We start from the raw sequence: 15,717 nt of genomic DNA on the forward strand, positions 1-15,717 counted from the left end.
GGTAATTTTAAGGAAATTTTGCTGTTTTTGGTTATTATCTTGAATATTATTATAGATAGAGATAAACTGTAAACAGGAATAATGTTCAGCAAAGTAAGATTTACAAATAAGTCAACATGACGGAAATGGTCAGTTGACCCCTTTAGGAGTTATTGCCATTTATAGTCAATTTTTAACCATTTTTCGTAAATCTTAGTAATCTTTTACAAAAATCTTCTCCTCTGAAACTACTGGGCCAAATACTTCCAAACTTTAATTGAATGTTCCTTAGGGTATCTAGTTTGTAAATTGTATCCGAAGTTATGATCTATCAACAAACATGGTCGCCATTGCTAAAAATAGAACATGGGGGTCAAATGCAGTTTTTGGCTTATAACTCAAAAACCAAAGCATTTAGAGCAAATCTGACATTGTAATATTGTTTATCAGGTAAGATCTATCTGCCCTGAAATTTTCAGATGAATCAGACAACCTGTTGTTGGGTTGCTGCCCCTGAATTGGTAATTTTAAGGAAATTTTGCTGTTTTTGGTTATTATCTTGAATATTATTATAGATAGAGATAAACTGTAAACAGGAATAATGTTCAGCAAAGTAAGATTTACAAATAAGTCAACATGACGGAAATGGTCAGTTGACCCCTTTAGGAGTTATTGCCCTTTATAGTCAATTTTTAACCATTTTTCGTAAATCTTAGTAATCTTTTACAAAAATCTTCTCCTCTGAAACTACTGGGCCAAATACTTCCAAACTTTAACTGAATGTTCCTTAGGGTATCTAGTTTGTAAATTGTATCAGAAGTTGTGATCTATCAACAAACATGGTCGCCATTGCTAAAAATAGAACATAGGGGTCAAATGCAGTTTTTGGCTTATAACTCAAAAACCAAAGCATTTAGAGCAAATCTGACAGTGATAATATTGTTTATCAGGTCAAGATCTATCTGCCCTGAAATTTTCAGATGAATCAGACAACCTGTTGTTAGGTTACTGCCCCTGAATTGGTAATTTTAAAGAAATTTTGCTGTTTTTGGTTATTATCTTGAATATTATTATAGATAGAGATAAACTGTAAACAGCATTAATGTTCAGCAAAGTAAGATTTACAAATAAGTCAACATGACGGAAATGGTCAGTTGACCCCTTTAGGAGTTATAGCCCTTTATAGTCAATTTTTAACCATTTTTCGTAAATCTTAGTAATCGTTTACAAAAATCTTCTCCTCTGAAACTACTGGGCCAAATACTTCCAAACTTTAACTGAATGTTCCTTAGGGTATCTAGTTTGTAAATTGTATCCGATGTTATGATCTATCAACAAACATGGTCACCATTGCTAAAAATAGAACATAGGGGTCAAATGCAGTTTTTGGCTTATAACTCAAAAACCAAAGCATTTAGAGCAAATCTGACGTTGGGTAATATTGTTTATCAGGTCAAGATCTATCTGCCCTGAAATTTTCAGATGAATCAGACAACCTGTTGTTGGGTTGCTGCCCCTGAATTGATAATTTTAAGGAAATTTTGCTGTTTTTGTTTATTATCTTGAATATAATTATAGATAGAAATAAACTGTAAACAGCAATAATGTTCAGCAAAGTAAGATCTTCAATTAAGTCAATTTGACCAAAATTGTCAATTGACCCCTTAAGGAGTTATTGCCCTTTAAAGACTTTTTTCACAATTTGTTCATCATGTTGACTTACTTTAAAAAATATTCTCCTTTGAAACTGCTGTATCAATTTCAGCCAAACTTAGGCTAAATGAGTTTCAGAGTATCTAGTATAAATTTTATATTTTATTTCCTTGTATGTCAAGAAACATAGCTCCTATGGCTAAAATAGAACATAGGAGAAAATGATTATTTTTTGGGGCTTTTGAAGAAAATAGGACGATCCAAAAAACATTTAAATAAATTGAAAAGCCAAAATAATCATTGATGAGAGATTTAACCAAAAGAATTAAGGTGAGCGATTCAGGCTCTTGAGAGCCTCTTGTTATTTTGGCCCAACTAGCTACAATGTCTGATTGGACAGTTTTTTTCACTCAAGCTAAATAGAAATATATATGTACATTGTACAACAGAATCTTTCATCATGTTCATAAACACTGTCTCAGATCAATGATTAGTATAAGCCATCACTTTAAATATATTTTAATAATTTGTGGTCTATAGCTACAAGAGTAAATTTATTTGAAATATACAAGTACAATGTAATTAAAATATTGTGATGAGGAAAGTAGAGTAGAGTACATGTACATGTATAAATCCGTCTCCCTCTCTCTTTTTGATATACATGGTGCAACCATAAATATCGTTAACACTGGTTGGCAGTGTAATGGCATGGTAAGCTAGGGCAGTACAGTTTATTAACTAGATTGATTTTAAGGATTTATGCAAAACTTGCTCCTAGTAATTTTTATGCACCCAATAAATGCCAATGTACATGTAGTGATGGTACATCTGTCCATCTGTAAGTTCCAAAATTGATTTCATGTTCTCTGACTTTAGTTTGACTCAACCAAATGTTATGAAACTTATACATTGTTATACACAATGCTTTATTTCACGAAACACTGATGAAGTACAAATTTAGGTAGGGTCACTTCTACAGTTCTTGAGTTTTGTCCCGTTTAAATGTCTACATGCGAGCAGAGGGCATCTGGACACATTCCCCATTTATTTACATATGTAGATAAGTTATTACATGTACCATCAATAAATTCATACTCTGAAGTTTAATTTATAAAGGTCAACTCTTCAATCAAATAAAACATTTGTCGCCCACATTAAAGTTATTGTTTTCTTTTTCTCCCAGGAGCCAAGCCAAAGAATGGTCAGAGAAAATCAGTACGAAGTTAAATACATCTTCCATGGGGGAATCAATGGGTTTTTCAAATTTCATTGAAGTTGTAAGTACATGTATTGTTAGATATAATTTCCATACAATAATGTTGTACATGCTGTATGCTTTACAGAAAAATGCATTGAGAGTGTAGGTAAAGGTAATATCTTTGGTTAGCTTGCTTGCTAGCTGGACCCTAAAGTCATTAATTAGTTAGGTGTACTAACATCCTTTCAGAGTAGTCTTGTTCTACTGTAACCTTTCAGATTTACATGTAGGTCAATTTTTTTCAGATCAGTTAATGCAATGATTTATATATATTCTCTATGGTTGATTTTATGTTGAAATATGCAATTAATTATTTTGTCCTGTCATGTTCAATATAGTGATTTTGCTTTTATTAATCGATACACATTCTTGGTTTAACATCATGTTGTGAATAAATAATTTTACATAACTTTATTTTGTTCCAAATAGCAATACAATAAGGCAGAAAGTTACATAACGTTTGAAAAGAATAATGGAGTTGAACTAGTGAAAGAGATGGCCACACAACTAGAAAAAATGCTTGGGAAGAAGATGGCAGCACTGAAGGTTTGTAATATGGTTTTAAACTCTGAAGATGGTGGCAAGTTAACAAAAAGTCATTACCTAATAAAATAAAAAATAAATAAAAATAGAAATATAAACAAATGGAAGTAGGTGGTGTTACAAAGCATACTGTCATACTTGGAGTAGTAAAGTGCAAAGGATAGTTACCGCAAAGGCAAACATTTTGGAAATGAAGAAATCAAGAAAAAAAACCAAATTGACTACTTGAACACTGAATAAGTCTCCTGCTCTTGTTTTTATATGACTGCTATTGTAGCTATAGCGATTGCTAAAATTTAGCTATCCCTATGGTGTCCCCATGGTTACAGCTAAGAGTGGCGCGAAATTCACCATCTCTTAGGTAACGATTAGAATCTCATATTTTCATACAAACAACATGTTACTTTTTTGTACTATCAAAATTATTCAGCTTCCGTTAAATAAACCTCAAATAAATTTATTTCATTCAAAAAAATAACCAAATATAGAATAAAAACTTATAAGATAATAATTAAAATACCATGATTTTAAAGCACACCTGTGCAATGGATTGAATGTACGTAGGTAAATTGTCTGGCTAATCCGATTTTGTTGTCACGCAACGTTAATTTTTGGTACATCTGATGGGCAATAAACCAATTATCAGCCACACGGTGTTGGGAGAGAATCTTTGGAGGAATTTAGGAGTGAAATCCGCAGTACTCGGTGTGGCTCTGAAAAACACGGAAATCGATCCGTTTGAATGGTACTGTATAATGTATTTCAAATGTAAATTAAGAAGTTAATGATTGCATTTATTATTGCTCTTTTTCATGATCATGATTGGAAAAAAATGAGAGTTTTATTGTTGCAATTTTGAAAAAAATTTCATACATGTTAATGTTTCAGTTATCAGATTGTAAGATACTCACTCAATGCATTAGTCGTAGAACTAAAAGCTTGCAATAATTTCTGTATTTACAGTATGTTATTTAAACAAGTTGTATCTTTGACAAAACACAATTTATATGGAACAGGATATTATGTCTAAAGTTTTGAGGCCTCATTTATTGTGATGGAAAGTTTAGTGTGACATGAACCTTTAAATATATATATCTTTACAGGATTTAGTTAATGCAGCTGAAACTGCAGTGAGAGATCACAAATGGAGGGAAGATATGAGGGTAAGTAAAAGATAGGCCACATGTTTTGCAGTTATTATTTACCCTTACTAGCTATAAAGGTCATTGTTTTTTCAGTTTTATCCCTGTGGAATTTGTGTCTTTCTAAACTTCCTTCTGAACTTCAGATGGGCATTTTACTTAAATTTAATTGCATAATGCTCCTGTTTCAATATTTTGATATGATTAATTTTTGGGGTTTTCTATAGCCAAACAAGGACACCACCATATCTGCAAACATGTGAAATAGAGGTAGAAATTTTGTATCAGTAACATTTAAACAATATATACAGATATACTGACTAGTGTATTAATGTTTTTGATCTTCTCTAGAACATTTTATAAGTTAAATTATTTAATTGAACTCATTCATTAATTTATAAGAGTAATGCAAAATAATCCATATGTAAAGCATGTTTTGACAAATACAAATGTACAAGCTACATCATAAAATGTATTGTCTTATTTTGCCCACTAATTATTCAAACAAGTGAAATATTGGCATGATTTAACCACAAACGGAAGAACTGTATCTAGATCTTCCCTTACATGAATTCATCAAGGAAGTGGTTGGAGTGGGTGAGAGAGGATCCTTATTTATAATTTGGTGTACCGATATACTATATCCCAGATAAAAGCCTTTCACATTTGAGAATCCAGTGACTCAGAAAGATATGTTCAATTCTTTGAAATTTTAAGATGACAGGCTTCATTATTAATTTTAGTTTATTGAATACTAGTAGTATATATACTTGAAACTTAAATTCTAATGTTTTAGTTCAGGTATTGGTATATTTCTAATCTTACAATTTAATAAATATTATATTTGTCACTTAAATTGTAACGTTTTAGTTAAGCAAATAGTATATTAGTAACTTGAATTCTATTTTTTTAGTTTAGTGAATTTGAAAATTTTAATTTTAGATTGGTGATGTTCAATATTGGGATGCCAAGAACCACAGTCAACTTCATGATATACTTTCATACAATGAAAGATTCCTACAATCTATTAATGAATCTGTATCAACCGTTCACATTCCAGTAGAAATTTACAATGGAAGTAAGTTTACAATATCTTGTAGTAAGGGCTGTTTCACTCAAGAGCTGTCAGCATGTTTATGGAAATATTCTTTATAAAGCACAAAGGTGTCAGTATTCACCTCAGAAACTTACAAAACCTTTGAATAGACTTGTTAAGAAGGGATATAATTACGATACTGTTGTCAAGTCATTAAAGATTGCATATTTTGGTGTTAATATTGAGTCACTGATAAGGTCTTTGCATCGGAACTAAACACATTTATTCTAAAACAGTTGTTGGCATGACACAGGTTATGTTCTTCTCATATATGTTATGATCAGAGATGGGTTCGATTACTTTCAATGTAATTGATTAAATTACAATTACTTTGTCATTTGTACGATTAAATTAAATTAATGATTACATCATTTCTGAAAGTGTCTGATTAAATTAATGATTACATTGGCAAAGTAATCATGATTACATCTGATTACAATGAATTTTAAAAACAAAACATTTTGAATGAATAAACGTTTAATATATTATAGCATTTTTAGAAAGGACTATGTTTCATATATTATAAAATGATAACTTTTAACTTCATCTATTTAATAAAGCACAAAAGTTCACTACATACATGAACATTGTGTCACAGGTTTTAATCCATTACACTTTGTCATCCTTGATCTATGAATTATTTTGACTTCAATTGAATAAAACTTTATAAAGAGTTTGCTTTTTGTCTTCTAACCTCTTCCAGACTTGTATGTATTTCAAGGTGCAGTTTATGGAAGTTGAAATATGGATGAAATAAAGTTAGCAGTAAAAATCTGTGTAAAATTTCAATAAAATTGTTTATTCAAATTGTAAACAAAATACAAGTACTAAATAAACATCATTGCATTTTACATGTCCAGTCCAAATACATATAAAATTTTGCTTATTTTAAACAATATTTTTCCAACTTATAATTTTGTTTGTGCTAATTTTTTGTCCTTCAGCTATACTCAATTGGAAATTGCAATAAAAACAAACCTTAATTGGTTTCCTACCTGTCAATTCAAAGTTGACAAAAATCACAATATTAACAAAAGATTATAATTCAGGTTTAAAGAGAAGTATTACTAGAATATAACAGTTACAAATAAATATATATGTACATCTTTAAATTGTCAATATATGTACAATATCTTTTACTAAGGCCAAAGACATAAATTAATACGTGCTTTATAAAGTAAACAAAACTATCTTAACATGCTTAATATTTATTAAATAAGAATAACAAAAAGGTTAATTTCTTGACCATAAACACAGTTAAAAAGACATGCATTGTAATCAGAATGTAATCTAAAAGTAATCAGGATTACAGGGTGTTTTGAAAAGTAATTGATTAAATTAAATTACATGTAATCAGGTTTTTGGCTGATTAATGATTACAATGATTACTTGAAAAATTGTAATCAATTACAGCTGATTAATGATTACAATTACAATTACCCCAAGTCTGGTTATGATGGTATGATACTAAACCCCTAACGGGAAGGATTGTGCCTGATGTTCATATGATGAAATCATAATCTTTCAGTCAGTTTAATTGAAGTCTGGAGCTGGCATGTCAGTTAACTGCTAGTAGTCTGTTATTTATGTATTATTGTCATTTTGTTTATTTTCTTTGGTTACATCTTCTGACATCAGACTTGGACTTCTCTTGAACTGAATTTTAATGTGCGTATTGTTATGCGTTTACTTTTCTACATTGGTTAGAGGTATAGGGGGGGGTTGAGATCTCACAAACATGTTTAACCCCGCCGCGTTTTTGCGCCTGTCCCAAGTCAGGAGCCTCTGGCCTTTGTTAGTCTTGTATTATTTTAATTTTAGTTTCTTGTGTACAATTTGGAAATTAGTATGGCGTTCATTATCACTGGATTAGTATATATTTGTTTAGGGGCCAGCTGAAGGACGCCTCTGGGTGCGGGAATTTCTTGCTACATTGAAGACCTGTTGGTGACCCTCTGCTGTTGTTTTTTATTTGGTCGGGTTGTTGTCTCTTTGACACATTCCCCATTTCCATTCTCAATTTTGTTTTTCTGTAAAAAGGATTAGAATCATAATTGTTTTGCACACAGACACAACAAAAACCATAGGGAAATATGCAACAGCATTTCTTTAGCATGGACAGTGAAACACAGAATTTTTTGTGTTGTCTGATATACTTCTAAAACACTTGGAATATTGTGAAACTTGGACATAAGGTTCTTGTAGGTTAAAAAAATGCACCTGAAAAAAAAAGATTCCAATAAAACAAAAAACAAAATATTTTACTGGCAAATGAATATATAGTTTTTGACAGTGAACATGGTGAACAGGACATTTTTACTGATTTTTTTTATGATTACATGTAAAAGTGGTGAAACATATATTATTGAATTCACATTAATTATAGATGAATAAAGTGTTGTGTTTACATCTAATGTTTTTTTAATTTTTTTTATAGATATTGACATATTAAATGGTCTTAAGTGGTCCAATGACTTAGACCAGGCATTCATGAAGAACTATGAAAATGATCCTGACATCCTGTGGCAGTACTTTGGTAGTCAGACAGGCTTTATGAGAACATTTCCAGGTAAAATGCCTTGCTTAATATTCATATGGGTTATATACTTGTACGAGTTATTTAAAAGGAGATTCTTTCACAAATGAAATTATATTGGGTAGAAGACAGTCATCTTTGCTATTTTTTGTCAGCCTCTTTTTCTTTCTTAGCTTTCTGTTAATGTTAATCACTTAAAAGGTAGGTCAGTAGTGTTTTTTCTTTTTGCAATTTATGAATGGAATGTGAAAAACTTATATATCTCGAGTGAACGCGATTGATAGTTTAGATTATTTTTACCGATAACCGCTACGAATTTCAGCTGACGGTGACTATAGATGCATTTAGGATAGTGTACTTTATGTTGAAGATTCTTTAAAAGTTTGGTTTATAACTGACCTCCGAATACAAATCAGGCTATGAAACTGTGTTAAAAGGTCATTGTGAATACACCAACAGTTAATATTTATGTGTCTATTTTAACAGGAAGTAAATGGAGTATAAAACATGATGATGTTGATTTGTTTGATGTCAGAAGAAGACCATGGTTAGTGAATTATTGTCCAAAATTAAATAAAAAACATATTACAACATAAATTCAATTTACTTTTAATATATACTCAGTTTATATGTCTTGCAAAAAAACAATAATCTGTACATACAGAATGATTAAATTTGTAAATAATATTGTAAAAACTCATTCTTCAAGTATCAAGACGATACTGCAAATCATGTATTTTGTTACAATTATAAATATGACCATTATTTATCATCTTGATAGTTGATAAACTTATGAACAGCAAGATGAGACAAATATTCTTAGGGGTGTTATATGTTTCATGAACAATATTTGAACAGAATATTTGTAAAACTAGGAATGCAATTAAAGGCATAGTAATTATATACATAGATACATAGAGTAAGGCTATATGTATTTTTTTCAGGTATACACAAGGCTCTAGCTCACCAAAAGATATGTTAATCCTCATTGATACGTAAGTAAATCAACTTATCATGCTATGATTTGGAACTATCCCAACTAACTATATATTTATATATTTGATGTGCTACCACAATAGCCAGTGAAGTAAACTTGTATAAATAATATAGCCAGTGAAGAAAACTTGTATAAATAATATAGCCAGTGAAGAAAACTTGTATAAATAATATAGCCAGTGAAGTAAACTTGTATAAATAATATAGCCAGTGAAGAAAACTTGTATAAATAATATAGCCAGTGAAGAAAACTTGTATAAATAATAAAGCCAGTGAAGAAAACTTGTATAAATAATATAGCCAGTGAAGAAAACTTGTATAAATAATATAGCCAGTGAAGAAAACTTGTAAAAATAATATAGCCAGTGAAGAAAACTTGTATAAATAATATAGCCAGTGAAGAAAACTTGTATGAATAATATAGCCAGTGAAGAAAACTTGTATAAATAATATAGCTAGTGAAGAAAACTTGTATGAATAATATAGCCAGTGAAGAAAACTTGTATAAATAATATAGCCAGTGAAGAAAACTTGTATAAATAATATAGCCAGTGAAGAAAACTTGTATAAATAATATAGCCAGTGAAGAAAAAGTGAAGAAAACTTGTATAAATAATATAGCCAGTGAAGAAAACTTGTATGAATAATATAGCCAGTGAAGAAAACTTGTATGAATAATATAGCCAGTGAAGAAAACTTGTATAAATAATATAGCCAGTGAAGAAAACTTGTATAAATAATGTAGCCAGTGAAGAAAACTTGTATAAATAATGTAGCCAGTGAAGAAAACTTGTATGAATAATATAGCCAGTGAAGAAAACTTGTATGAATAATATAGCCAGTGAAGAAAACTTGTATGAATAATATAGCCAGTGAAGAAAACTTGTATAAATAATATAGCCAGTGAAGAAAACTTGTATAAATAATATAGCCAGTGAAGAAAACTTGTATAAATTATATAGCCAGTGAAGAAAACTTGTAAAAATAATATAGCCAGTGAAGAAAACTTGTATAAATAATATAGCCAGTGAAGAAAACTTGTATAAATAATATAGCCAGTGAAGAAAACTTGTATAAAAAATATAGCCAGTGAAAAAAACTTGTATGAATAATATAGCCAGTGAAGAAAACTTGTATGAATAATATGTTTAAAAGACTTAAAATTTGTGTGTGCTGCTGCTTTTAATTCCAAGAAAGGCTGCCTTTTCGTTGTATTTTTTTTAAAATGAGTGCTCATTGACACAATTTTTGGCTTGAAAATGGCTGTGACATACATTTAAAACATTTGGTGCTTCTTGCTGTAGTAAAGGTTGATGATACCTTTTAGGATATTTTTAAGTTGTTGGAAAATGAATAAAGATAAATGCTAAAATAGACAAAAAAACCAACACCAAAACAACCTTAAGTAAATTAGTTGGTAGCAAAAAAGCTTTAAGTTTTAGATTTATATGCATGTATATGTTGAATTTAAAAAACATGATATAGACAAAATTAAAATGTTATATGTTGTTTATTTTATGATTGCAGAAGTGGAAGTGTACATGGGCAAGCTTTAAGTTTAATCAAAGTGGCCGTCAAATCCATTCTTGACACACTTGGAGAGAATGATTTTGTCAATATTGCAAATGTAAGAACTGTAACTTATTGACAGTAGCCACAACACATAACATACTTTGTTCTAGATTTTATGGGGGCATTAAGTTTTACCCTTGTCTGTCTGTATGTCACAAAATTTGTTTCCCTTCTCTTACTTAAATTGCCTCAACCAAATATTATGAAACTTACACACAATGCTTATTAACACAAATCAAGTTTGAATTTTGGGATTGACACATTTTACCTTTCTAGAGTTTTGACCCTTTACTAATTCATGGAAATATTGCTGAATTTTTGGTTTCCTTTCTCTAACTTAAATTTGCCTCAAACTCAGATCAAGTATGCAATTATGTCCCTTTATAGCGTTATATGCTATCAGGAGCATCATCTGTGTCCCATGAGCATATTCCCCATATTTTTGGTTAAGTTCACATGAGGTTTATGTGAATCCCAATTCTCATGAAAAGGAGAAGGTTCAGTAAGACCCCTTGTTGGCCCCAAAATATAGCAGTTTTACAAAAGTATGAAAATGTAATCTTTTAGCTATTTACTGAAAAGTAGAATGCTTCTTCTACATAAATATGGGCTGTTTTTGACAAAACAATGCATATATATCGGGTACTAGCATCATTAAGTCATGCTAAATTACTGAAATCTTCACAATTTGAGCATTTTAGTTAAGTTTTAAACGGTTTCCGTCTAAAATGAAAGTGGCCGCATTCGTGTTCATTGATAATATTGAAATGTAAGTTGTATTTGATGATAATACATAACATATATAAAAGTTGAGGATGAACACGGATGCGGCCACTTACATTTTTGACAAAAACCATCTGAAAAGTGACGTTTTTTGGCATATTTGATAGATTTTTCATATTTAAGCTTGAATTGGAGCTTTGTTAATTACTAAATCAGTTAAAATTCTTTACAGAAACTAATTGAATCAATTTAAATAGACACTAAAGTGTTTAAAAAGTGTCCAAAATCTTTCGTTCGATGAACGTGAAATTAGAGGCCAAAATCGGCCCTTACCGGACCTTCTCCTTTAGTTTCATGTATAATATACAACTGAGAATGGTAATGGGGAATGTGTCATAGAGACAACAACCCTACCATAGAACAGACAACAGCAGAAGGTCACCTACAGGTCTTCAATGCAGAGTCTTCATGTATAAGCTTGTTTGAGGTGTAATACCACCATTGATTTTCACCGATTTGTCTTTGTTAAATTGGCATTTTTTTTAAAATGAACAGTATTTACCTTTGTTTCAACTAAAGAAATACATTGCACGAATAAAGTTTAATTATTTCCAGTGCTACAATTTCACACTACATTCTATTGCATATAAGAAAGTAACCATCACCGGAAGTAAACAACCCAAATTTTTACACTGTTATTTACTGGTTACCAGCTTTGGTAACTATGTAACCTTAACGTTCCAAAATATTTTATAAGACCATCAATTAAAAAAAGAATGATGCTTTCATACACCCAACATACATTTTTATGACTCAGAAAAATTTAAGTGCATTGAAATTCAGGGTTAATTTTCTACAACTGTCAAATTCAAGGGAATATTTTTTTAGACCTATTTTCGTATACAACCGGATGTGACGTACCATGACTTGGTGGTATTTCACCTTAAGGTGAATCTCTCTCATGTAATTTAAGAGAATTTCACAGGAGATTCATGTGAAATTCATGTGAGCAAAATTTTCCTGTTATATATATACAGACAAAATACTTTGGTATATTTCGAAATGAATGTTAGATAAAGCTGACTGGTATTTTTTAGGTTACTGTATTGTACTGTGTAATCCTAAGGATTCATTTTATTTTCGTTGAATGAGGAAAACTTGGCTTTTCATGGATATTTAATGTCATGGTTTTCCAAATTCTGCATGGAAAATGTGTCATTTGTTGAACATCCATGTTGGTTGTTCTACAGTACCCACAATATTCACAAAGATTGGTATTTAACTTATAAATCCACAGTGCCTGTATACAATAAACGTATTTACACTTGTACGAAATTTGTCAGCCATTACGTAAAATCACACAGGTTCCCGTAAACTTTGACATCATAATTTAAATTATTTTACGTCACAATTTAAAAGTGATTGTTGCTTGACGTCAAAATGTGATTCAGATTAGATCTAAGGTCATTCGGAGGCAAGATTCAGCTAAATACCAAAAGTGTAAATACGTTTATTGTGCATTATTATATAAAGGTTTATGACATACTTTACATTTGATTTAAGTATGATACACACTGACAACGCTGACCTGATACACACTGACAACGCTGACCTGATACACACTGACAACGCTGACCTGATACACACTGACTACGCTTTTCAAGTATTTTCTATACCCATCCAGGAAGATTTATATCTGAATTCACAATATATATGTAATATCAACTCAACAGTAAATACACATACACATTGCTGGCTCTGTTATTAAATTGTTCGTATTTTGTTTTGCTGCTCAGTTTTCTTAATGAATATAAAATCTTAGTTTAATCAAATATTCTATCTGTAGTTTTCCAAAAGTGTGACATTCGTCAGCTGTTTTGAAACATTTGTCCAGGCTAACCACAGAAATAAGAAGGTAAGTGAAGAAAAACTCTTCCATGCTGGTTTAAAATTAAAAAAAGGAGATGTGGTATGATTGCAAATATGATTTAAAATATTCTGATATATAAAAAAAAATTTGAAATGATTCAAATGAGAAATTCAATGGCCAAGTGTATATGCAAAACAATTTATAAAATCATACATGACAAACATGAACCAACAAAACCAATGTATTACAGATCCCTCACCTGGAACAGGCACTATTAAAAGTCTACATTTTATATATTATATTCTTTACAAACAACGCAGTATTATCAAAACTAAAAATGTAGAATGAAAATTTATGACACAAGTATTTGAATTTTTATTGATGGGTGTACACATATCTTAGTGTAAAAGCTACATGAGTCACTTTGGGAAACTTGGATATTTTAGTGAATTTTAACAAGTATATTACAGACTTGACAATCTTAAGCATGTTATGACCAAATCAATCAAGATAAGGGAAAAAGATAAAAAATTATGGTATACCAAATTCACATTTAGAATTTGACAAAATTCAACTGTGTCAGCTTAAATCAATTGAATGATTGAAATTGTCCAATACTGTATCAAACAGTTATGCATGTTGATTTTGACATGTCATTTATCAAGTCTTTTTGTTGGATTGTTGTCTCATTGACCTCTTTATACTAACATTTCTTATTTTCACACATAATCTCACTTCTGGTATTTTGTTATGATCAATAAACATATGTATGTTATGACTAAAGGATATCATAATTGTCCCACCTAAGTTGAAGAGAGCCAAAAAATCTGAATTGGTATTGCAAGAACAATTATACTTTCACAGTATTGTATATGACCTTGGATTCACTGGTCAGTTAATGTGTTTCATAGTTATTTGAAACAATGCATGCTTAGTTAATGTTTTGTGTTTGTAGATCTTAAAGGAAGGGGTTGATGCCTTAACAGCAAAAGATATGGCAAATTATGAGTCCGCTTTAACATTTGCATTTGATGAATTTGATAAGGTAAATATACATTTTAGAGATACTTCATCTTGATTATTATACTACCACTTCTAGTGAGGGGTACACTATTTAACCTTTGTACGTCTGTCCATGTCTGTTCCATGAAAATTGTCATGATTTTATCAGGAACTACAAACAAGAGCTGCATGATATTTGGTTTCCGGTTTCATTTGAGTACTTTACTTTTGAGTATGATCCTCAACTGTGACAAACAAAGGACTTTAAAATGGATATTTCCCATTCTCTACCAAACATGTAGCAGTTAAGAGTAGAAGCAAAGAATGGACATTGGTGCTTTGAATCCAAATAATATGTTGGAGTTAGATGTGTCTTCCTTATGACTGTAACCATGAGATCTGTACATATTATGCTTTTTGATAGTTATGGATTTGAAAGCTGAATGGTAATAATTACAATTAAATTTCTTTATGATATTTTGTAGTTTGACAATTCAAGTGACAGTGGTGCTAAGTGTAACAGAATGATCATGCTGTTGACTGATGGAGGAACAGATGATGCAGAAAAGGTCTTTAATGAACGGAACTTTAAAAGACCAGATGAGGTTGGTTATAGATATATATTGTGAACTGCAAAAAAAAAAAAAAAGAGATATGATTTTTCAGTACGAAGTTGTGATGTGCTACAAACATGTCTTCATATTAAAAAAAACTAAAAAATGGTAATTATTTAACATAAATATTTTTGAAGAAACACACTCTAGGGATGATGATAAAAAAAAAGAACTTTAAAGATCATCAAATCATAATTGAATATAAGAAAGGGCCAGCTAAATAAATTGATATTTTTTTACAGGATCAAGTTAGGGTATTTACATATGCAGTTGGACAAACAGCAAATCCAAATAGAGGTATCAGATGGATGGCTTGTGCTAATAGAGGTAAGATTCACCTTACTGTGCAAACATTTTTGTCTGCTGTAAAAATACAGATTCATGATGCCAAAGTTAATTTGATACATGGATGTCGAAATATCATACACCTTGTGTAAGTTTAAAATATACATTTGTACTCACTGTTGGTTGTAACTGTATATTAGAAATAATATGAAGCATCAATTTCAAGTTTACCGAATACTTATTGCTGGGGTATCATTAGATAGCAGCTATTAATCTTGTTTTAATACTGCTTCACTGATAAATGATATCTTTTTTCCACTTTAGGTAAATTTTCAGAAATTCCAGCTATGGGAGCAATCAGAGCAAGAGTGCAGGTAAGAATAAGTATTTAAGGATAGAAAGTTAAAACATTCATTTAAAATTTGACTAAAAACACATATTAATTTAA

General features: G+C 30.5%; 1 protein-coding gene across 6 annotated transcripts in view; it reads left to right on the top strand.

Moving 5' to 3' along the window:
* The window catches only part of LOC143046881 (voltage-dependent calcium channel subunit alpha-2/delta-2-like), a 56,903-nt gene that overhangs the window by 4,945 nt on the left and 36,241 nt on the right, over positions 1-15,717 (top strand). For all 6 annotated transcript variants that reach the window (XM_076219941.1, XM_076219947.1, XM_076219951.1 and 3 more), the window contains exons 2-14: positions 2,816-2,909; positions 3,320-3,436; positions 4,537-4,596; positions 5,518-5,653; positions 8,109-8,240; positions 8,694-8,754; positions 9,152-9,202; positions 10,731-10,830; positions 13,345-13,413; positions 14,324-14,413; positions 14,856-14,975; positions 15,227-15,311; positions 15,594-15,643. In XM_076219941.1, coding sequence (XP_076076056.1) covers positions 2,816-2,909; positions 3,320-3,436; positions 4,537-4,596; positions 5,518-5,653; positions 8,109-8,240; positions 8,694-8,754; positions 9,152-9,202; positions 10,731-10,830; positions 13,345-13,413; positions 14,324-14,413; positions 14,856-14,975; positions 15,227-15,311; positions 15,594-15,643 — 1,165 coding nt within the window. The remainder of the gene's footprint in view (positions 1-2,815; positions 2,910-3,319; positions 3,437-4,536; positions 4,597-5,517; positions 5,654-8,108; positions 8,241-8,693; positions 8,755-9,151; positions 9,203-10,730; positions 10,831-13,344; positions 13,414-14,323; positions 14,414-14,855; positions 14,976-15,226; positions 15,312-15,593; positions 15,644-15,717) is intronic.

This window comes from Mytilus galloprovincialis, chromosome 1 (genome assembly GCF_965363235.1).
Source record: "Mytilus galloprovincialis chromosome 1, xbMytGall1.hap1.1, whole genome shotgun sequence".
Classification (NCBI taxonomy): Eukaryota; Metazoa; Mollusca; class Bivalvia; order Mytilida; family Mytilidae; genus Mytilus; species Mytilus galloprovincialis.